This window comes from Calonectris borealis, chromosome 6, assembly GCF_964195595.1.
Source record: "Calonectris borealis chromosome 6, bCalBor7.hap1.2, whole genome shotgun sequence".
Lineage (NCBI taxonomy): Eukaryota > Metazoa > Chordata > Aves > Procellariiformes > Procellariidae > Calonectris > Calonectris borealis.
Window position 1 is genome coordinate 32,525,395 of NC_134317.1, and position 24,844 is coordinate 32,550,238.

Below are 24,844 nucleotides of genomic sequence, written 5' to 3' on the forward strand. Positions count from 1 at the left end.
TTTTTGCAACCAGATTGAGAGCTAGGTGGCATTTTTCATATGGCCCTGATGATTTTGTGGCACCTGCCTTGGGAAGGGGCTGGGACTGATGTTCACAGCCTGACCCCTTGCTTCCCTAGGAGAAAGCAGACAGCTGGGAGTGGAAATGAACAGTCATGGCAGAGAGCAGGTATGAGCAAGGATCTTGAAATTTGGCTTTTTGAGTGAATGGTGCATATGCAGATGTGACCCCAGTACTGTGATGCCATACAGACTTACGAATGCCTGTTCTCTGTTCACATAAATGCCTTTTTTGGGTGGGACAGGATGAAGAGAAGAGCACAAACCTTTTTTCCTAGCTTCTTGTAATTCCACTTGTTCTGGGGCCTGGGAGTTCATTTACAGATCTTATCACCAATTCTTCTATAAATGCCAATTTACTTAAGAAATTTAATAACGCTGTCACTCAACAAAAAATACTGGAGAAATATTTTCAGTGCTTTGCAAATGTTGAAAGCATAAAACCTGAAAATACTTGAAAAGAGAATCAGTCCTATAACAATTTTACATGTGCTTCTCTGTGCTTTTTTCTTAGTCTGTGAAGTGGGGATCCACCCTTACGAAGTGCTTTGAGATTGTGGGATGAAAAAACGTTGCTGTCTCCAGCTGCAAAGCGTGGTGGCTCTGAGCCCCAGTTTGGAAAAGGGGGATGTGGCAGTTCAGGTGTTTTCTGCTGAGATGTTGAAGTAGTAAAAGGGAGACCTTCAGTATGCAGCAAGTATTCAAACCTACTCACTAGTGCTGGCCACTAGGTCTGTGACTGGAAGACCCAGGGCCAAACTAGTCATGGGTTATTTTTGATGTGAGGAGATGTGTTTAGAGCACCTGCAAATTTGACGTACTCAATAGATGCATTTTTTTGCCATGTGGAGTTCTGTCAGTCTCCTGCTACCTGTCTAGCTTGCTCACAAAGTGCAGTGAGTGCTCTGTTTAGTTTGGAGGCAGCGGCGCACACGTTTACTGGCATCGGTGTGACTTTCGGCACTTGTCGAAATGAACAGTGGAAATAAGTGAGAGGAGTATGTGTCTGTGCCTCGGTGAGCCGAGCCCTGGGCATGGACGGGGGGGGAGGGAGTACTTCCCGACTCCTCTGCTCGGCTGCTGTGGGGCACACCACGTATAAAACATGGTCTGCCGGAGACACCTGCAATGGCTTTGGCAGAACAGAATGGCAGAAGCATTAATCTGTCCATTTCTTCTGATTTGTGGATTTCATGGTAGTTGTCAGTGTCACCTTAGTGGAGGTTTGTAAATGCAGCATTTCATTTACCTGTCAATTTAAATCAATTTTAGGTAACGCGATTCTGACTTACTATAAACTAGCAAAGGTACCGCTTTATAGGCTTCAGGAACCTCCAGCTTGTTCGCTGTGGGTTTTTTCCCCCTCCCATCATGCAAATAGTCTTGTCATCTGTTCATTTATCTAGAACATCTTAATTACACTTTGTACATATGGAGGTGTTTGAGCAGCAATATTTGTGAGAAACGATTAGGAGAAATGAATTTGAGAAGTGGTTTTCTGACCATGAGAATGAAATTTCTTACCACCTTCTTTTAAAAATAGCACAAATTAAAGACTCTAAAATAAACTCTGGGCAGAGGTGTGCGAAGACATCACTGTCATAGGGCAAGCATCAGGCATTACTTGAAGACTCTAACTCAGGGTATAATTCTTGACTTTTTAGAAGCACAGACTGAAAGTAGTGCAGTACGTGATGGTTTGAACTGAAGTGGCCGTTCTGGGTGCTGGATAACATTGATAGTTTTCATAAATCCATCCTGGATAGCTCTAAAGGTGTTCTCTTGTTTTAAAGCTATGTGATCTTTAACATATACATTTCTAAATCTCCTTTTCATTACGTTGTTTCTAAATTTCCAGTCAAGGCTTGTGGGGACAGCACTGTGAATTGTACTCATGTTAGGAAAACTGCTTCACCTTCATGACAGGTCATGTAATTTTTTTTTTTTAAGCTGAGGTATGTGACAGTTCTTCATGAAGGCATGAAAACTGAGTCATGTTTCATGACAATAGCAAGAGAGCATCTCGCTGTCTGCCCCCAGTCACAGCGCACTGGTGCTGCTGACACATGTAATGCTGATAATTAACGGGGACGCATTCAGTAAGCAAGAGAGGTCTGAGTTCAGGCTGTACACATGGTGAACTTCCCTTACACTCTGCATTTCAGGACTTGGTTTTCAGTGGTAGCCTTAAATCTGGCTATTCTATACTTTTTTAAAAAGAAATGTAGTTCTTTATATGTAATTAAAAAAACCTAACTTGTTGCAGCGGGCAGGTAGTCTGCCTTTTATTTCTTCGGTTACTTCTGCTGTATCAGATAAAAAGGACAAATCTTTTTCAAGTGACATTGCTCTGGACCGGTGGAGTCCATATCTCTGTGAATGTAGCCAGGAGGGAGGTTGCAGAGGGCACGGGTGGTGGTCTTCAGAGAGCTTGTATGTTTGAATATCTACAAGCTCTCATACTTGTAGCAAATGAGGGAGAACACAGTATTTATTCCTCTTTGCTTTACAATATTTGTCACTGATTTGTCTTTAGAAATCATGATTCTTCCCTGCAAAATCATAGCTCCACGGGCCTCTTCCTCTCCCATGCTATCCTACCCTTCAGGAAGCTTAGCAGGAAGGATCAGTTCAACATTAATTGTCAGGAGAGAAAGAGAAAGTAGCTGAACTTGGGCAATAAGAAAGACGTAGCAGGTTGTGAAGATGGAAGGACGTAGGATTTGCACAGCAAAGGATATGTTGGCTTGGGATTGAACATAACTGCGCATATCCAGCTGAGTCGAGTGTGGCTGGAGGCTGACCAGTGACGTCCAACTGTGATTTACTTCCCCCTTTATCTCTGTTAAACACTGCTTAGCAAACTCGCAGTGCATTGCGGCCAACTTTTGCTCGCTTAGATAGAGCAAGCTGCGTGAAAGCTGGAGTCAGATAGCCCTCCAGTGAAAAACTGCAAAAAGAATGGCACGTTATCGGTTGTTACTTCCTACAAGAGCAAGCTGTGTTGTATGGTACGTCAACTATCTGAAACAGGGCGGGCTGGTGGGGTTGGGTGCAGCCATTTAGAAAGGTGATCTGTGTTGTTCTTTCTTCACAGAAACCTGCCTAAAGTATTTCCTGAGGCTTTTCTCAGAATCTGTGTCAGCGCAGCAAGTTAGCTAGTGGCAGCTCTGTCTCCGAGAGTAGAAATTTAACACAGTGACACTGTAATATCTTTATAAGATGACCTAGATTAGAAATGTCTTGTTCTTGGTTTGCAGAAATCTGTTCAAATATTTAATATGACTTGGAGCTGGGTTTTTTCTTTTTTTTTTTTTTCCCTCCTGTAGAGACAGAAATAAAATTCAAGTGAGAAATACTTAAAATGCCTCTAGGACTGGAACAGTTTTGGGGAACAGGGAAGCTGGAATTAGAATACATCAGAAACATGCAGTCTGCCCCCATGGTCTACATGCTGCTATGGCATGGAAAGGGATGAGAGTTTTCCTGTGTTTCACTCTGCTGCTTACGGCTGTATGGATTTTACCTTCTAAATTTTACAAGATGTCCAGCTTACAAGTTAGAAGTCTGACTTAGGTCATAAATGAGACCATTGAAAATCCAGATTGCCTTACTTGAAGCACATAGCAGGATAGCTCCTTCCTGTTGAGGCCTGGAGGAGCAGGACCAGTGCAGTCCCAGTTTTGGTCCAGTCAGATCTGAAGTCTAGACCGCAGAGCTGGCTAGTCCAAAGCAGGAGGGCAGGGTGCTGTGGGTGGCTTGTCCTCACCAGGAAGACTTTGCTGCTTTTCCCTCCCCTCTCTCTGGTTACTGCCTCAAGATTCTGCCTGTGTTTAAACACCCTGAAATCATCTGTGCTGGCGTCTCACTGGGATGGAGAAGGGTACATCCACCTTTTTTGCTAACATCACTATATTCCTATGGCTCAAAGCTCTCAGCCAACCATCCTTTTAGCTCAATGCATTGGACTGAATTCCCCTTGGGCAAGTCCCATTTACAGTGTAGTTTCAGTTGGTCGATGAGACTTTGCAGATAGTGTAGAGGAACTGTCGTCCTAGTCATCTTACCCTAGAGGAGAAGGGAATCTGGGCCACGTGAAGTGGCTGCAAGCAGAAGAGTCCTGTACTTCCCCGTGCAAAACTCACAGTGAAAGCAGTTCGGCAGACTTTTGGGAACAGGCTGCTTCCTTTTTCTCTTTCCTTTTTTTATTTTTTTTTTTAAACTCCTTGCAATCATGGTGAATTAAGATGGTGAGATGACACAACCTTTCCCACCCCTTTGAAACCTCTCCCATACCTCCGAAAGATCATGCAGCTTCATATGTTGAGGGTGGCGTTTTTAAAAGCACCAAGCATTGCTCTCAGTCTCTTGGCATAGTTTGAAAGTTTTTGCCATCAACTTAAATGCAAACAGGGTTAGGTGGCCCTTAAATGCATTTTGTTTGTCTCATCCTGAAAATCTAAGGTCTGTGACGCAGCAAGACTGTGCTTTCCTACGTACTCTTCCCAAGTGTTGGGTAGCCAGTGAGCGGTGAGCTACATACACCAGTGTAAACAAGGCGTCTGAGAAGGAGACATACAGGTCTTGAATTATGATCATCACCATAAAAAGCAGGCGAGAGCTTCACAAGGACTAAGAGGAGGCGGCTGTGAGATGCAGAGAGATTTGCTTTGTTTAACAGATCAGAGCGGCGGGGTGGCCTGAGAATGGACAAACCAGACAACAAAATACGACAGTGGTTTACAAAACCAGTTCCTTGAAAAAGAGTTGAGCAAGCCTGGGCCTAGCTTAGATACTCTCAGGTCTCACGAGCTTCTGATGCTTTACCTGTCACTTGTAAAGTGTGTGAAATGAATGAAATGTATGAAAATGAATGAAGATGATTACTAATTTAGTTCCACAGACTCTGATTTGGCATTTACATGGATTTAGAAGGGAAACTGTAAGGTCAACACCTGCTTCTTCTTGAGTTCAGGTAGGGGGTTCATCTCCCATAGCATGATCCCAGAAAGACATCTCCTTTTCAAAGAAGGCATCTGGGGTAGCTAGTGGAGCACAAACATGTTCCCCATGCTCTTCCTCAAACATCCTCTTCTCTGATGGGCAGAACGACTTGAAGAGCTCCCTGTGAAAAGGAAATGTTCAAATACCACAGGCATCCGCAGTGGTGTGGCCAGAGTGGGTGGCCAAGGAATCGTAAAAGAACGGTAAAGTCAGACTGGACTGGGAAATCCTCTGGTTTGTTTTGGTTTTATCATTTAGCTAGGTTACTGTAATTCAGCTTTCCTGATCTCATTAGGCAGTTGATCAAGCTGTCACCAGCTCTTTCTGCTGTTGTCATTAGAGAGAGGTTGAGAAGAATGTGCCGCTTAACAGCGCAGACAAAAATGAGTGTAAAGCACATTGCCACTGCCTTGACAACAAGCAGTTACATGCGTTAGCTGATTAAGTGGTGGTGGGTTGCTTTTTGTTTTGTAGCAAGGTCACACATTTACTGGGCTAAATTTGACAAGACTAATACAGGAATATTTACAAAAGAACTGCAGAGGAGATCATGATCTGTAGTCTTTGGAGACTCACGGTACAGATTTGTTGTTTTTTCATATAAAACCTCAGTTTTAAAAAAAAAAGCGCGCTTTTTTTTTTGTTGTTTTTTCATATAAAGCCTCAGTTTTTTTAAAAAAAAAGCGCTTTTTTTTTTTTAAAGCTTTAAAGTATTCCTTTCTGCAAGCATTCCTTTTGGCATCAGACTCATGACGCATGACAGAACAACACAGGAGAGTAAGTTTTTCACTTTTGAAGTGGAATGGTTCACAAAAAATAAATGAGAGGCTATGCAAGTCTAATTAACTTTCACCTTTAATAAGCTATGGCCTCTCTAGCAAAATAAAAAATGGGTTTGAATTACAAATGGCACATGCAGTTTGGGTTTAAAAAGGGGGTTGTAAAAACTGACTCTTCTTCCCCCCCCGTTTCTGGCTTGCCTGAGCACTTCGTGTTGCAGAGAGACGTCTGAAGTGGACTGCACTCTTTCCCTCTCTTGTGTTGCCTTTTGCTCGCTTGATGATTCTTTGCCCTCCTCTGTTGCAAGGAGACTTTTATGAGACTCTGTTTGGAAACGAGTGGGGCTTGTTTTGACCTTGCCAGGACGTTCAGTCCATGGCTGAGCCCCCCCACACCGAGCCTTTGTCTCCAGAAAAGAAAGCTCTGTTTGGGCAGCGATTATCCCAGGCCAGAGGGGATCAATGTGTCTAGATGTGATATGGATGGAGAGAGGGTCTCCAGCGTAGCTGGGCTCTGTCTGACTGCAAACCTTACCACTTGACTTGTACGGCAGGAACTGGAAGTGATAGTGAAGAGAGAGCTGCGTGTACAAAATGAGTACAAAATGTTGGAAGCTGGGGCGCTGAGCCCCTTTCTTGCCTCCCTTCTCAGTGCTGAAGGGTTTCAGCAAGAGATTGTGACCATGGCTGGAAGCTCCTTGGGAAGAAGGAAGATTTGTATCCTGCTTACTCAGCTGATGAGAATGCATACGCTTACGCTTCTGGCTGATGCTTCTCATTCAAGATTAATTTTTCTCGGATATGGAGATGTATTTAATGCATGGGATTGTGTGTGATGAGGGGAAGGTTCATACTGACTCTCTAAACTGTGACAGTAGTCTCAGAGACATCTTGCAGCCTTTCCAGAGGATATCCAGACAAAGGTGTTCATAATTTGTGATGGTACCGTGCTGGAAGAGAGAGTGTAATAGCTCATTACAGCTCTCAGGCTCATCTTTCAGTTTAATTTGGGTCTGTACAAAGTCATTTAGAAGCTGCTGGATTTGTCACAGTCAGATGTATCATGCTTGGAAGATCCTGAACTGGTTTCTGAAGTGGAGCCAATTTTGAAACTTTTTTAAATTTCTGTTTCATTTCTTTGGCCTGGCTACCTGACATTGCATTCATCAGCAGAGCTTGATTTTTTTTTTTTTTTCTTGTCAGCTTCAATAGTTTGGTTGATGATAAGTACGAGGATATTAGCAGGGTATGTTGAATCAAGCTAACTTCACTAATCTGTTCCAGATTCAAAATAGAGGTAAAACATCTGCTTCGGTTGTTCAGCGGAGCTCCATGCCAACTGTAGCATGCCTAATGCAAAGAAAGAGATGAAATGCTGTTATGGACTGATCTGCATGTTCACACATAGTTACTCTGCTATTAGTGGAAATAACACTGTCATCAGTCTCAGTAGTTAAACATTTTTAATCTGAATTTTATACTAGCAATGCAGAAGGCGAATGCCAGTGACTAAAATCTGCAAAGGATTCTACTGTTTTATGAAAACAGTAATAACTGACCATGGTGCTCTTCAAGAGCACTGTGAGCTCCATGACCCTCAAAGAGAAATCAGGAAACATAAACATGTCTTTTAAAGTATATTTGACACTGGCTATGTATGAGAAAGTAAGTTGGGAGATTTTCTGTTTTTCTGGAGCTGGCAGGAGGATGGCTGTTGGGATGGCACTTGTTCACCAGAGGAATGAGCTACATTGCAGAGCTTAGGAGACAGGCGGTGGTGAGGCTTTGTGTCTGACGTGCAACGCAAGGGGAAGTTACTTGAATCTGAGCAAGATCCGCCTGTAATATAATGGTAAGGCCGAGCAAGTCAGATGTTTCAGATTTTGCTCAAGTCCCTAAAAATTCTTGTCCCTCCCTTATGTCACTTTCATGACCCCAGAGGTTTGCTAGGGTCTGGGGCTTGGTTTGGACACCCGTGACAGCAGGATCTTGGAAGTGTTGCAGATCACTGCTAAGAGGAAGACGAGATTCAGGAGCATGCAAGATCGTGACTGCAAAATCTGTCCATGCTTAACAGAAACTCAGCGTGTGAACTCATGTGACGAAAACCGTAGCTGTAATTACCTTCTGACCAGTGAACGAAACAAGGTCTGAAAGTTCTGCTGGGGTCATGCCGCATGTTAGTGTTTCTACCCGAAGCAGGAGACTCCCCTTGAATTTCTGGAAATATATATATTTTTATTGATTTCTGTAGAAATTTCTCTAGCACCATGTGCCACACTGTTTAAGTAATTGCCTCTTTTATGGTGTAATACCCAGCTGAAATGCTAGAAAATGCATGTTCTCCGCTTTTTATTGGAAGTGCAGTCTGCTGTAGCTTATCCTTTTTGCATTAAGGTTTGTATTTATGTACGTGCAGTGTGAATTTCGTTTGGGCTCTTTTGCTTTCATATGTTCAATCCCTTGCCTACTGAAGCCTGCAGAAAAGAATCCCTTTGACTTTCAGTGATCCTTGGACTAGATCTGGTTTTGAAACGACGGTCTTCTGCAGTTCACTGTTTGTAACTCAGCCAAATTGGGAACCAAGGTCCTGGTTTGCGTTGTCTTTAATGGAGCAGAAGTGCATCCTCCTTGCATGCAACCATTCAAGCTCTGTGTCTTGGATGTGGAAAACAGGTGATTTCTTTTAGTAACGACCTTTTACATATGGCAAATTGTTCTCATGTTCCCTTTAAATTTTCTTCTGTGTAGGTTGAGTAGCTCTGATCTGTTTAGATTTTCCCTGTAAATCATGTTTTAGAGCTCTGTTTTGCTCCTCAAGTCAAGTGGTGCCCCAAACTAAATGTCTCACTCCAGCCGCAGCCTAAGCAGTACTGAGCAGCATGGAAGGACTACTGTGTGTTTTGCAAGCCGTATTCCTATTTTAAGGTCTCTTCCTCTTTCACAACATTGTTCGCTTACATTCCGTTAGTAAACTGCAGTCCCAAATTCTTTCTTGTACAAAATTGCTATGTAACAACTCTGGATTTCTTGCTAAAAGGCAAGCTGTGTTCTCCTCCGTTCTGAACAGTGTCCTCATCACCCTCCAGCCCAGTTGTTTGTGTAACTTGTCGAGGTGGTTGTAAATTCTGACCCTGCCCTCCAATGTCCTTGTATTCTCTTGTAGTTCAGAAGTCTCTGCAAATTTATGAAGGCACTCTTTGTTTCATAGCTGCCTTCTTTGTGTGTATGTTAACATAAAACAGACACCGTTCACCAGCGGAAGTCCTAATCTTACCGAGTAAGATCTTACAGCATCAGATGACACTTTATAGTTCTCTAAATCAGGATTAATTTTCTAAAATGAAAGGATTTTTATTACAGTGCATGATGAGTATCAATGCATGCTGCGTATATCAGATATAGCACCTAATTACAGTACAGATAGAGATTCATTGGACTATTGCTCAGTACCGTGGGATGTTCAGGACGTGAGATGAAAGGCAGGTCTCACTGCTGCTGCACCGAAGGAGGAAAATGAAAAGGTTGCTTAAACCAGCTGCGGTGTGTGTAGAGGTCCTTGCTGATGCTTACCTCTGCAAGGAAGAGAGGGGTAAGTCATGGTTTCATAAACTGAAGGAAGATAACCTTGCAACATTTCCGTTTCTCTCCTTTTTTTTTCTTTTTTTTTTTCTTTCGGTTGCCATTGCTGCTGGTACAGTCAGGTGAAGGCAGGATGTCAGAGGGTGTTGGGCCACTGAACGCAGGAGACGTGTCAGTTTAGGTGGACAGCTGCAGCCAGCATGAACCTGTTTGTTCCCCAAAGCATTTCCCTTGCACACACAATTGTTTTTATCGCTTTTTTTTTTTTCCCTTCTGGAATACAAGACCTTATGAAATTGGCCAAAAAGAAAAAAAAAAAAAAAATTTGGTGGTGTGCTTGAAATGAGTTGGAATCACTGCAGGACAAGCGAGCAGGAAATGAAGCTTTCGCTAGGGTTGATGTTTTTCAAGTGAGTTTCTCCCCTCACTGCTTTATTCTGAAATCTCTAGCGAGGAGCGGACCTGTCACCGGGGTTGCTGTTGCTCTGCCCTGCTGCTGGCCATTTTATGTCTCTTGAGGTTGGTAACCTCGTGCTGCCTGGCCACCTCTCAGCCCTGCTTCTGGCCGGGGGAGAGCTCAGGGCTCTTCTGAAAGCAGGTGGTGTAACGTGGCACAGTGCCTCTGGCTTGGGGGTTCACTTAAACTGATTTGCACCAGCTGGAATTTATGCCCCCAGAGATTTTACTTTCTGCTATCCTCTTGTTCAGAAACACTGCAGGGAAGGTGCCAGGACTTCTTCCCTACTCCTGTCTAGATGATAGATGGATTTTGGGGGAAGGGGGGAAAAAAAGGAGGAAAAAAAAGGCGGGGGGAAGAAAAAAGGTAAAAGCTCTGGGAGTCAAAATATCGATGTGACAAGAAGTCCTCAGATGGATTAGTAGTGCAGCACTCACTGCTGGGAATGTATAAAAAGAATTGGATCCTTTTTTTGGTAAAGCCATTACAATCCCATGACTGTTACTTAATGGTGTCGTTGATATGCCTGTTGTGAGATATTACACAGCACACACTTTGTATCAAGACAAACCCTCAAGAAATTGCGAAGAAACAAATTCAAGAGTACAAGAAAAATTCAGGATACCAACAGATCGATTATCCTCAATCTTTGTAGATATTCCAACAAATTTTATTATGCTGTCTGCAACAGACTTTTCTCCACTAAAATGGGTAACAAATGCTGGTGAATATAACAAGTTGTTATGTTACTATGTTTATTTTTGTCTCCTTTAAAAAATGCTTTCTTATTTTAACTAGTCTGCAGCATGCTGAGTCTTTGTCTCCACGTGATTAATGTAACTTCAAGACAGTATTTGTAATTAATTTTCTGATATGATCTGCAGGCACTTAAAAAAACCACACACCCCTCAATCCCAAATGCCAAAACCAAAACCCACCACTTACATTGAGACCAGTGGACAGCCTCCAGTAATGAGGATGAAGGGAAGGACACTGGGCAAGCTGAATTAAACATGCTTAGCTCTTTTCCTTTTTAGAAGTGATCTAAATTTAACATGCCATGAGTTATTTTGGTGCCTTTAACTGATAAGTTTAACAAAAGATAGGCCACTCACAGCGCATGTAGTGTGTAGAGGAATTTCAGGATTCCAGGAACGGCAGGATGTAACCTTCGCTTCACCTGGAAACATAAGCAATTCTTGGGGCAGTTGATAGGTTTCATAATGAAATATGGGAGGCAGCCAAAACCTGGAGCCAAGCTAACAGCCAGAAATAGATCTGCCGAGAGGCTTGTTTTGCACCGTCCGGAATGGCGTATCAGAAATGTGCGAACAGAAATACCGGGCTTGATCCAGCATTGCACAAGCAGAATCAATCCTGACTATTTTCCTTTTTAAGTATCATGAAAGCTTGACTAAATAAACATTGTGTTAAAGTTTCAGCTGTCACAATATGTTGTAACACTTTTTCTCCAGATAGTTTTCATTTTGCGTATGGTTTTCTTTCTTTCTCGCTTGAAACACAAGTGTGTATTTGATCGTGTGTATTTGCAATTAAAGGTGTTCAAGTGTGCGTCACCTAACAACTCCAGCTCCCCTGCTCCAGCAGCGTGGAAATGGGGCAGCAGAGAGAGAGGCAAAGGTTTAAATCTCTTGGAGAAGGCGAGTAGAAGAGGGGAAAGGGCCGGGCGCAGAGAGGACCAGAACAGGGGGGTGCGGGGGGTGACGGGGAGGCAGGGGTGTGAAGCAGATGTATTCTCGTTACTTCACAAGCTTATGGGAGAGTGAACTGAAGTATGTTCTGGTTTGCACATCACTTACTAAATGATTAATTGTGATTATGTTTAATTATAGAATCAGATCTGTTGCCTTCTCCGTCTGGCTGGAGACACGGAGTTTTGCGGGTGGGGTGTGAGCAAAAGCCGGGGTCCTGCTGACTGGGAGCAGAAAGCCAGAAGCCCCTGGGAGCCCAGCCTGGGTATCCAGTCCCAAGCCCAGTTGCAAAGGCCTAAACTGGTACAGAGGGGAAATAATTTTAAAGCAGGTGATGCAGGATGTGTTGTGACGACTCTGCTCTCTTTCCAGGGTCGAGCCATGCTCTAAGCAGTTTGGGTTGTCCTTTTCCAAACATAGAGTAAGCAATGTTCAAAGCAAGAGCCTTAATGGAAGGTGTTTTTCAGCTTGGCATCGGACAATCTTATTTCAGGCACCTTTACTGCTACTACTTCAACCCTTTGCCAGTGATCATACTTTTTTTTCCTTCCCCTAATGATGTACAGTAGCTGTAATGAAGGAGAACTTGTATTTCTGGAAAATACACTTGTTCACCTAAAGCTGATGATTTGATTTTTCCATCCTCAAGATGCAGAAAGGTGGTTTTTTTTCCACCTCCGTACCTGATCAGTATTGGATACCAGGCTCCCAGCGGAATTCAGCTGGAGGGGTGGGAGTGCTCCTGGGACGCGGGCCCTCCCCTGCTGCCCGGAGGCTTCGCAGTCTGCGCAAGCCACCGGCTGTCTGGCAGAGTAAGGTTGGAGCTGCTCTATTTCTGTAGCTGTTTGGTAGCTTGCGATTAATCGTCCTGCAGCTAGCAATGTATACCAGTGATTAAACTCAGGTTTTATTAATGTCACCAGCAATGGCGATGTCTGATGATCATGTTAGAATCACTGTGTTCCAACTACTTCTGCACCAAATATTTCTGGAAATATTCAAGTCTTCACTTGTGAAGCCACTATGGGAAAGGCCAAGTGCATGCCTAAGTGGGAACTACCTACAGACCATGTTAGCATAACGTGAATTATTCAGACATTTCTGAACAATTACTTAAAATCGGGAACCACTTATGCGTTACTGAGCGTTTAACTAATCGTTGGGAGGGGGGAGAAAGCACTGAATACAGAGCTAGCATTGTTTGTAAGACACTGAACGTCTTTGCAGACATCCTCGCCTGATGCCGTTGATGCTGTTCGGTACCTGTCCCTTAGGGTTAGACCATACCTGTAGCCGTAGGTGTGCGCTGGGGTATTTCCTCATTTGGTCACTGAGCATTTCTTCACGTTTTAATGAAGTTGCCATTCACCGTTCGAATCGACAGATTGGAGGGACAGGCTCTCGGGCACTGAGGCTGTGGGCAGGTTCAGGAGATGCTGGGTTGTCCAGGCAAACGCAGACAGGCCCCTCCAGCTCCTCTTTCTTTAAAAAGTTGAGGTGCAAAGTTGCTTTTGACGCTAAACATATGCTCTAGTTACAGTTTATAGATACGTTTTTTTTCCTAATCTCAGGAGGGAGTAACAGCAAATGAAGCAGTGATGGATTCTCCGCTGCTCCCAGAGCACGTTTGCTGTGTGCCCTGTGCCATCGACGCGAAAGTCCTTTTTATGGTCTGAAGGATGAACGCAGCCTGAGGTTTTGGAGAAGCTAAATAGAAAGAGGCTGTTATGAATGACATGGAGAGAAATGGGGAGCCATTACAGGAAAAACTAACACTTCTTGCAATGCAACTTAAATGCCCACCACATCCCTCTCTAAGCAACTTAGAGCCTCGTGTGGCAGGGACTTACAAAGTCATTGGGCGAGGGAAGGTGTCAGAGCACAGTTCTTTTGTGCCCTTTAAACAGTAACTTAAAAACAACATGAAGATCTCTTGAAGTTTGTAAGAGCCATCTACCCAGAGTTTTTCTTACCTTCAGGAGTGTTGATTTGTGTTTTGTTGAATACCTCCGTGTGTCATGTAAGTTTGTTGGTCCTTGAGCATGGAAACACAGTGGAAGAAATTGAAATAAGTAGCAACATAAGTGTAGGCATACATGCTTCCTTTCTGCAGTGGATTATGTGCAATCCTTAGAAATAATAGGGCTAGTCTGCAAAGAATGGAAGGACATAAGAAGATAAAATTAAATTAATGGAAAACTTTTTTCCTGCCGTATTTGAAATAGTGCAGTGTACAGGGTAATTGTTGATCTGGTCAGTATAAATGTCCTAGGTATGTACATTTGCTCACTTAACAATGCTGTCAGTTTGCCGTAGTGCTTCCAGAGGACCGTTACACCCTATTTAAGGATTTGATTCTCTCCACTGGCCTTTCAGTAGCTTGGATAAGTATTCCTTAGGAGTCGCTCAGTAGAAATCTGTAATTGCTCTGAAAGACCCCTTAGCAACCATCCAAGGACATTCTTCTCCAAATACCAGCTCTGTGAAAGTACTTTTCTGTCAGAAACCAGTATATAGAAATTCCAATAACAGAAATGCAATCTTTGAAATAATAACAAATTAAGAGTAAACTTCTCTTTGTATTTACCCAGCAATTAATTCCTAAAACACAGTAAAAGGCTAACCACTGATGCAAGTGAAATAGCCTGCAAGGCCTGTTAAAAAATGATCAGTGTTGAATAATTTCTGTACACGGAACTGTATAAATACCAAGCACCAGGGAAATGCGCTCTGAGAATTAAGAGAAATCCAGTGTATGACTGCTCACTCCTGCAGACTTGTAAGTTAAAACAGTATTTCAGATATTCATGTGTTGTACGCTCGGAGGGAGAAAGTCCTAAATTAAAATTAGGAAGAGGAGTAGTCTTTGTGCTGTGACCAGTGGAAGGAAATAGGTGTACATGATGTGACATCGCAGACAACCTTGTAATCTTGATTAATGGAGTACCTGCAGAAAAAAAGAGGTGTTTGGCAAAACACTGACAAAATCAATACCCCTTTGAAATGATTATGTGTCTTGCTACATTGTCTTGCCAGTTAAAGAGAAATGAGTACATGGACATATCCAAGTGTTTAGTCCAGCAGCTTGATGTAATGTAATTAGAACAAGTAAAGGATCAATATATGACTTCTTTTCACTCACAAGAGCAAATGGTAGTATATTATATCAAATCAGCATGGGAATCGATCATCCTTTCCCCGTCTGCCTCCGGGTCCTGTCAAATGAAAATCTGGCTTAAATAAGTCCTTGTTAGCAAGTCAGGATATCTAAACTCAAGACAAAATATTGAATGTATGTCACAGTTACTCGACAGAAATACTAACTGGTTTGCTAGGAGCTTCAGCACCCACTTCGGACATAGTAATTAAAATGATACTTGAAACGTACTTATGAAGGCATAAATGCTTCATCTCATTTGGGATTCGGAGACCTGCGAATGCCGCTTGGTGATAGTCTCGGCTTTCCTCTGTGCTGTCAGATCTATGGAGGAGAATTTCCCAAGGCCGGATTTTTTCTGCTGGTGTGGCTTGTCAGCTCCGTGGACGCCAGCTGAGCCACAGGACATTCTTCCATCTGGGTTTAAGCTCTCCGTTGCTGGAACAATCATTGTGCCTTCAGCACAATGAGCTCATTTTACCTGGTGGAGTGAAGTCCAGCTTGCGATTGGCCCGCATGCAGTAAAGATAGGGATATGTTCCATTGGAAGATGTCTGCAGATAAAATTTTATTTTTACTATAATGCTCGTTATGGCAGAAAGTAAAGGACACTCTAATAACACTTGTTGATGAGTTTCGTACTTATGATAGTAACTCTGTAGAAAAAGTAACACGGAAAGGTTTTTGTTAGCTGCTGGTGTATATTTTCAGGAAAAAAATGTGAACACTCCCAACTGAAACTCTTTTTAAGAATTTGGAAGCTCCAGAGAGCCGGGTTGGTGAAACAGTTGTTCATCATTCCAAATCCTGCACCCTTGCTTAATACTAATAATAGTTATACATAATGTGCTCCGTGATTTCTTTTTGTTTTTTTCTTCATTCTGAGTGTTTAACGACTTCTGAATTTGAAGAATTTTAAAGCAAAATATTTCTGTTAATGAAATAACCCGTTAATGATGTTGTCACAGGTTTTAGAACTTATTTCCAAAAATATACTGTATCCTTCTTTGGTAATTAGGAAGTGTCACGATCTGCCCTTCAGGAATTTAAAAAAAAAAAAAAAAAAAACAAGTTATTTAAGGTTGAAGTCATTCGTGCATGAACATGGTTATCACTGAAGATCAAGAAAGCAATCTGTTCAGGTCATTGGACATCCATCATCAACACGTACGTAACTGCACAAGCTCCGTTTCATCACTGTCAGCTGCTGAATGGAGCAATACTTTTTCCATCGTGCTGATGGATGCGAATGCACATTCTCGGCTCTGACCTCAAATTGCAGCAACAACGCTGCAACGTACTTCTGACATATTTTTCCTAAACAGGTCATTATACATGACTGTCCATCTTACACAGAAACATGTCTTAATATGTAATAAAAATTCCTTAACAATAACGTGTTTCTTATTTCAAAACTAATACTTTTGAAAAAGAAATAAAATCATGAAACAGTTAATTAGAGAAATGGCCAATTGGAGAAGGCTGCACAGCAGTGACTCGGGGTGGTTATTAACCTGTACTGGTTTTAGCTGTTCTTTCCAATTCACAGGCTCTGATCGTTCTCTGTTATCTCTGTCTCTTGCTGTTACAATTAGCAGTGATAGATTCTATTGTAATTCATTTACAAAAAGTAAATCTCATGGAAAAAAGGGCTGAAGGACTAAAGCCTTTGCAATTGGGTGTATGGCAGCTATCTCCTGTCAGCAAAGGTTATGTATATTAGCAGTGTGAGACTTATAATTTGCTTCAGAGGCACAGTAAATACTGGGATTTGATATAAGGAACTGCGTGTAGATACAACTGTGGTATGGTGGACAAAAATTGAGATGAGGATCTTATATATGTTACAGGTCTAAAGAACACAGTGTTATTCTCAGTCTGCTTTCTGCGTTAAGTAGGTGATGCTAATTAAAAAGGTCAAGCATTTCCTGTAAAACCAGGTGTCTCATTCAGATTTCTGGCAGAGGGAAGACGTGTCTAACAGTCTTATTGTAGACTTTCCTCTCTTTTTAAGATAACGATGCACAGTACTTTACTCTGTCCGTATTAAAAGAAAAAAGTCTCCTGTAACAGTATTTGAACTTTTAAAAAAAATCCAATAGATTTGAAGTTTGTTGAGTTTCTCTCTTGGTGATGGTACCTCTATCTGAAGTCTCAGAGCTTGGCTGATACCTTTCGCTGGGTGCCGGCTGTACCTGCGAGTGGGTTCAGAGACTAATGCAAGCTGCTGGGGGTACTTGTTGCTTGGCCACTGGATTGTGTTGCTATTCAGCTTGAAATTGAGGAGTTCTCTGCTTTCCTGTTCTATTTTGTTATTTAAATGTTATGATAAATGTACATGAAATGGAAATATTTTGGTGTGAGCATTCTAATTTCATAAACATTCTCTGATTCTTCATAGCTGTTAGCGTTAGGTTTGCGCCAAGTCTAGGAAATACTAATTTTTATTAGTGTGCTAGTGGGCATAAGGTTAGAGGATCGCTTTAAACGATTTCTTTTGGTGGAGAAAAATGCAGAAATGAGACCGTCTCTCTCTTAGCTAAATTCTGATTTGTTTGAGTTTGGCAGATGAGGGAGAAGGGAACAGACTCCGAGGTCTGGTGTTTGCAGTGGGCAATAGTCTGTGGCTGTTCTGACGTGGGCTGGGAAGGAAGCATGCTAAATGGTTCAAGTGAAATGCAATTTTTTTTTTCTTTCTTTTTCAAACATCCACTACAGTACATAAGACTGCAGACAGTTGTGATGAAAGATGCTGCTTTAGTTCTTTTTCCATCAGAGGAGTGGCGAGAATGAAATTCCAGTGTGAATCTTTCTCAAGGACATAAGGGATTAATATGTCTTAAAATAGACACCATCAGCTTAGAAATGTATTTTCCACATTTGAATATGATGAATTTTGCAGTGAAAAGGTTGGGCCAAAATGCTATTTTTTTTGTTCTTCCAACTTGTTTGTGAATCTTGAGATAACCTGTTTACAAGATAGTTAAATTCTGCAGAGTTAAGAACTGTTGCGGTTTCATGTGCTTAAGTAGTCATGCATGCTTCCATTTTGCAGGGTTATTTTAAATTCTGGTGATTGCATAGCACCACAAACTCTTTTTTGCTAGTAGGACTGTGAGGCAGCCTGGAGGCGGGCAGCGAGCTCGGGGGGGCACACGCTGCCTGCAGGAGGGGTGACGGTGGAAGTGGGGCCACCGCCTGTTTCAGCTGTGTGCTTCAGGGGATCGGTATCTTCGTAGTTTGTCCTTTTCTTTTTCTGAGTCTCCAGCAGCAAGGTTTTTGTTCTTTCAGTTCAGCAGATTGTGTTCTGCCAGCTTGGTTAATAACTCGGGTATTTGCTGCTGGGGGTCCAGAGCAAACCTAGGCAGAAGGACTGAAATTGCCAGCTCTGGACGTGTAACGGAGCAGTTGAGCATATGCGGCGCTCCCTCCCACCGACGGGCAGTGACGCCGGCATTGCCAGGGGAATGAGCATGGCATATTGTTTCTCCCGTATGCCTGATGATTTATTTATGCATTCCGATTCATAATAGCATAATAACAGACTTGAAACAATAAGATAATTATTTCGCTTCTTGGGTGGTTAAAATTAACTGTGCTCATTGCATATTTATTCAGTAAAAAGATACAAGATGTTTAGTAATTGACCAGAAATTCATTATCTGCATAATGTTCTGTTTCTAAATGTGTATTGCATGACCATTAATCTGTGCCAACAGCAAGAACGCAGCAATATCTGATGTAATTAGTTTTCCCCTTACATGCCAAGGAGAACATCTGGGCTAATTGCTTGTTGTTGACAAAAGTTGCCGTTCTAATGGGGGTCCCTGTTTTGTGCACACACACACTCATTACACGTACAAACATACTCCTGATTTCAGTTTACCCTCAAGCAAACTGATAGTTCTTACTGAAGAGACGCTCTTGGTGATTTGTTACTGGGGTCATACAATGTCTGCAGGCAGCATTAGTAAATGTTAGCAGGAATAATATGCTGTCCTTTTAAACGGAAAACAAACAAACCTGTAATGCTGCTGCTTCTGTTTTATTTTTCCAGCCACCACTGGTCCAAGCGATTTTCAGTGGCGATCCAGAAGAGATACGGATGTTGATCTACAAAACTGAGGATGTCAACGCCTTGGTATGTGACTTGGCATGTTACGTGCCTGTGATACGTAAGCAGCATGCTTATGAACTGTTGCAATGACAGTATTAATCATGTCCTTAGTAATTAACACGTAACAGAATGGAAATTATTTGGAAGTTAGAGATTTGGGGCTTCAGTGGAATCCTAATTAGTAGTCTGAACTATAATTATCTCCAGCAGGTGACTTTAAATTTTCTAAGTGTATGGTAATTATGCCAAATGTGCAGGTCAGTCAGGGACATTGTTTTCTCTCTTACTGAGAAAATGAATGAAAACAGCTGAAAGCTGCATATTTTTACTCTCTGTAGAGTTTCCTTTTATGAAGAGTCTTTGCAGATCAGGAGCTGTTATTCAGCATTTGACTGTACTTGAAATAAAACTTCACTATAGGTCTCAGCAGTGAGAGTAAGGAAGCAGTATCTTGGCCACGATTTGCCCACAAAGGAATTGCTGTTCTGCAGATTGGCTTATTCTAGCCAGAATAAGCAGCTGTAAACAAGTAGTAGTTAAGTGTTTTGGCAGTGAAAAAAAAATCTCCATTTGAACTTGGTCTTTTTGCAAAAGTTGGGTTCCTCCCCCGCTTTGATTTTAACTTAAATTTGTACTGTTAGAAATGAACCACTCTTGACTACAGTCTGTGGCCTCTGACAGTGGTGAAAATATCAAGCAGCAGCAGAACGGTGATTTCTAGGTGTTTCCTGGACTTTTGAATCAACCTTCCTTTTCTTCATGTCTTTCTCTAACATAAAGCCATCAGTTTATTCATAGCTAACTCCAGCAGTTTGTCTGGTGTAGTCTTGGCACAGCAGCTTTTGCAGGCAGTTAGGTCCAGCCATCTGGTTCAGAGCTGCAGAAAGGAACTGGAGAAGTGGTGCTGCAGGTCGGGTTAACTGGGGCTCCACTCCGTTTGCTGTCAAGTGGAAGGAAGGACTTGCTGCTGTTTTAAATGGGGAATCTGATCAAAGAAGACCTTGACGTTAGGCTTTCCCTGTGATTATCAGTACCTGGTTGTTTTCTTGAAATATTTCTTGAAACAAGTTCCTAAAAGTGCTTCCTTAAAGCATCATCTCCCTTGAGTTTCCTCCTTACTTGTTTTCCCTGACGGTCTTAAAAAAACAAAGAAAAAACCTCAAACCAACCAAACAACAAAAAAACCCCAAGCTAGATGAACATGATAGTCCTAAAATTTCCTCTGTATTTCATGTTGGTTTTTCAAAATAGCATTTCCTGTACAAGGTTATTGCAGGCTTCTCAAATGTTTTTATATCCTTCGGCTGCAGGTGTGGTAGTGATGGTTGCTAGGGAGATGCTCTCAACTGTCAGGTGCGATGTTAAATGAAGAATATGTATTTTATAGATGAGTACTATAGTACTTAATAGAAAAAGTCATTGAACTTGAATGGTCTTGCCCAGAATCCTGTTTAAGATGCTAAAAGTCCGTCCAAGAATGCTTTGCCTGAACAGCTATTTTGCCAGGAGCAAACCCAAAGCTTTTCTTTGGAGTAATTAGAAAAATACTGACTGGTCAACATGAATTCTGAAGATTGCGTTCTAGATAGTGATTGCAGACAAGTCTCAAATGCTTAAAATGTCACTAAAGAAGGATAAAAAGATAGCATTTTCCCCCCTTGTGCTGTGAGCTGGCAATTTGCACTGTGTGCTTACATTTCTATTTTAAGGGTGTTTTTAATTACTTCCATGTTAGTGTTTCTCTAGTGCTTGGTTGCTCACGTGAGAGGAAACTCTGACACTGTTTGGCAGCAATTTGTCCTTTGTTGATCGTTTTGGTTAGCTGTGTTAATATTGGAATAATTCAAATATAGGTAGGACAGGGAAACAAAATAAAACTCTGTTTTTGCAGCAAGCTTTGGGGATTTCTGAAGTTTTAAAAATTGTTTTTTGGGATCTGCAGCAAGAGAGGTATTTGGAAGGCAGAAGAAAAAAGCACATGGGGATACTATGCAAAATTAGGGATGTATATGCATATTTCCTAAGAGAAAATTAATCTCACAGGGAAGAGTTTAGAGCAAATCAGAAGTTTAGAAGGTTACTTTTTTTTTTGTCTGGTAAAATAATTAGTATCTTTCCAAGCCGGGAAGTGTATGTTGGTGGAAATGGCTATGTTCTGGATGCTGCTATAATTGTGGCTTCTATTTTGCGACAAAGTGAAAGCTGTAACTGTTTGGCTTAGAAGTGTGGTTTTAGTAATCATCACTGCCTCCGTAATCGTCACTTTGACCTCTCCAGTCCCTAGCTATGCTTTGGGGGAAGATGATGCTCCTTTTGCACCCTGAGGGCATGGACAGCGTTACACTTGGCTGGCGGTGAGCGATTCCCTAGCACTGAGTACTGAATACGCGCCGTTTCCGTGGGAAATGTGGTCTGGCTGTGGGCGATGTTCAGCAGCCTGTTTTCCCAGGGCATTTGGGATATTGGGTTGGACTATCGACACCATCGGATTAGTTTCAGGTAGACATCCTCTACACTTGCCGTTTGATACATTTAGAAATATCAGGGTGATCGTGCTATGTGTGTGTAGGTGGGGATTTTTTGGGGTGCTATTTTTACTTTGGGAAGAACGTGAGGGAATGACCCCCAGAATCTAGGGATCATTCTGGATCCAGTGGTAACCCCTGGTTAGCTGGGATTCGTAATACATGCAGCTGTGAAACACCCTGCATCTGCAGAGTCCAGTTCTTATGTGCGATGTCATCATTTTACCAGAATCCTTCTTGTAAAATTTCCATTTTCATCTCAGTCTTCCAGCTTAGTTTCCCTTCAAAATATTCAAAGCCAAACAAAAAAGGCAGTATTCCAGTATTCTTCCCCATAACTAATGTGATGTTTGCAAGCCAAACCAGACATTTCTTTCCCTCCAGTTTACTCTTTATCTCCTAATCCTGCATTTTCTCTTGGATAGAACCCTAAAAACCAAAATATATGCAAACCTTTGATGTCCCTAGAATATCTTCTATTGCATTCATATTTTTTTGGAAAGTAAATAATATACCACTTCACCTCACTAGTGAGACTGTTGAAGGCAACATCTGCTTTCCCAAAACTTAGTTACTTCTGTTTCTGCAGTTGGGGCATGCCTGCTGATACGGCCTTCTGGGCTGGATCCTCGTAGCCTCTTTGCTCGATGCTCTGCCAGCTGGAAAAGCTGCTGCTTCTCACTGCCCGTCAGTGTCAAGAGCTGCTTGTGCAAATGCTCCCCCACCCACTTTCGCCAAAACGAGATAGGTTAGGAGAAGGTAATGGTTTAGCTGAATTTGGCTTGTTTTCGTTAAAGCAGAGCTGCAGAGCCAGCAGATCTCGGTGGGCTGCAGGAACTCCTGATGGGCCAGGCTGGGGACGGGCTCCAGCCTGTTTCTCGCTGCAGAGGAAGGGGCAGTGGCACCAGCAGAGATTGCAAGGTCTTACATGCAGGACCATGTGTTTAGAGGGTGGTTTAGTACAGGATAAGGAGCGCAAGAAGGAAGCCCTTATGGAGAGACATGGATGTATGCTGTCATTACTTCTTTTTCTCATTATCCTACTTGGTAAGGCATAGATTTGCAGGACTGCTTTTGTTAGGGGGATTAAGGCTTTATCTAGGCACACAAAGTTGTATATATTTCTGTAATATTGCTAAGCATGCTTTTTGAGGTGGTATGAGTGCTTGAGGGTACAAGTGCGTAAACGTTTAGGATTGTGAGTCTGAAAGGCTTTGCACGCTTGGGATAGCTAATGTGGAAAACAGCTTGTCGTTCAGTTTGGAGTGACATGTTTGACTTGGGACTAAGAGAGACCGTAATGTGGTATTTCAGTAATCTTGGGAACCAGACCCTCATCTCTGCTCTCGTCCAAGGAATGATGATTTTCTTTTTGGCACTGTGGAGTCTTGCAGGAGAATAAAGCTATCCTGGAAGTAAATGCTCCTCTTCTAGATGTAGTTCTGCTGTGCTGGAAAGTCTTCTGGAGGATTTAGTCAAGAACTTTGGAAGGCTTCTGCTTTGACACAGTATGACAGTTTGGTGCTAGGTAATAGCTGTGTTTTCAGTGGGTATTTAGCCTCTAGTAGTGCTTGATATGCTGTTAATTTAAGTGGGAAGTGATGGAGAATTTTTTTTTCTACAGAAGGAAATTATGAACAATTCTCAATCATGTAAGGAAATTGAGTAATTGCATTGATGCTTGCGATGCAAAATAATTAGCATGACTTTTATTTAGAAAAAATATTTTTTCTTTTAGAAAATAAATATAATTTTTTGTATTTTACAAAGAAGATGTTTGAACTGTGAAGAAGATTCTGCTGGAGTTTACTGAGAGTCTGAAATATTCTAAGTTGCTTTGTATGGCATGCTAGTATACTAGTGGGTACTAAGTTATGTATATCTATGCTGGTGACTCATGTTATCAGCGTCCTCAAAATGTTTGAGACAGTTAAGGATGTATAGGCCATTAAAAGCTCATGGCAGTGTTCGGCTGTAGCTGCTTTATTTTCTTCAAAGGTAGCAATGTCAGCCTGAAATATCTGAATTGTCTAAATCTGCTTTTCCCATCAACTCACGAGTGATGTATGTTCCCCATGCCGTCAACCCCCCCCCCCCCAAGTCAATATTGCATTTATAAAAATGGAGGAGTTATTTAAGTCTATCTTTTGAGCCTTACATTGGAAACTTGCTGCTATAAACATTAAAATATTTCCATTAATTAGGATAATAGTCTCTACAGTCTCAGTCTAGGATTAGTAATTAATTTTAAAAGTTGTCTTTTTCTAGCATGAAAGCTACTGTCAGCTTCATGGAAGGAAAGTGTTAGTTGGGGGGGAGAGGGAAGATAATTTTTCTTGTCTCTAGAAGATCAAAGTATTTGCCTCTTCCACCTCATGGGCACTTGGCAATTAAAGACTCAGTCCAGAAAAGTCTTTGTTTCTGAGGCTAAACTGAGGACTGTGGACATGAGAGGTGCTGGAACCAGGATCTGTGTTTGCAGATGGGAATTTCTGTGCTTGGTAATAGCAGAAGAAAGAGCACCAGGCATAAGCTACACAGCTTGACTGTCACCTCCCAGCTGGTGCTCACAGTTAAGCATTTCGATTTGCTTTGTGAATTACGGGCTTTAATAAAAGAATCTGTGAGAGGGAGGAAATCCTGAAGCAGCAGAGATTTTCTTTGTACAGCATCAGCTTTTGGCTCTGAACGGTTGTAAATAGCCCAAGAAGTAGCTGCTCATTTGCTTTTAGCCTCTTCAGTAGTTCCTAACCAGTTCCCAATATTTAATTTTCCTGAAGTCAAGTTGTATCTGAATGTTTGATTTTTTTTGATGGTACCAGCTGTTTTGTGCTATTTAAATAAGGTGTGCTCAGATGTAACAACAGTAAATGGAGTTAATGAGCAGGAGGTTTGTTTCTGTTATTGTTTTGGTTAGACTTGTATCAATGGAAGTTGTAGCCATTCATGTGCCTCTAATAGCGTTCAGTTTATTCTGCCACCCTGACGGGCAGATCGCTGGCCGCCTGAAGGCGGTGGGAATCCAAACACTTCTTACCAGTGAGACTTCATTAACTCGGTTTCTGTGGTGCATTAACTCCTTCTGTGCTGAACTGTTCCTGTTGGCTGCTCAGGCAATTTGGTGACATAAAGAAGATACAGACATTTATTTTCTGTAGCAGTTGCACTTACATTTTAATAGTAAATAATTGTCCCAAACATCTTCTGATCTGAACAGCTGCAGTTGACACAAAAGTTCAAATCCATTATCTCCTTTGAGATGTAGGCTGTGTCGAGCAGAAACTGTTGGCCTTTTTCTTAATGTGCCTGAATACTTTACATATGCTGATACGATTCATCCAAGCCACTGTTCTGCTAATCTTCGTGTACTCCAAGGCTCTGATCCAATAAAGCACTTAAGGACTAGCCCAACTTTAAGCCTGTGAAGGGCCTTATCAGTGTCACTGTGATC

At 42.0% G+C, this 24,844-nt stretch overlaps 1 protein-coding gene across 4 annotated transcripts in view; it reads left to right on the forward strand.

The window, feature by feature from the left end:
- ANKRD44 (ankyrin repeat domain 44) overlaps positions 1–24,844 on the forward strand; it is a 144,394-nt gene that overhangs the window by 45,833 nt on the left and 73,717 nt on the right. For all 4 annotated transcript variants that reach the window (XM_075153609.1, XM_075153610.1, XM_075153612.1 and 1 more), the window contains exon 2: positions 18,809–18,892. In XM_075153609.1, coding sequence (XP_075009710.1) covers positions 18,809–18,892 — 84 coding nt within the window. The remainder of the gene's footprint in view (positions 1–18,808; positions 18,893–24,844) is intronic.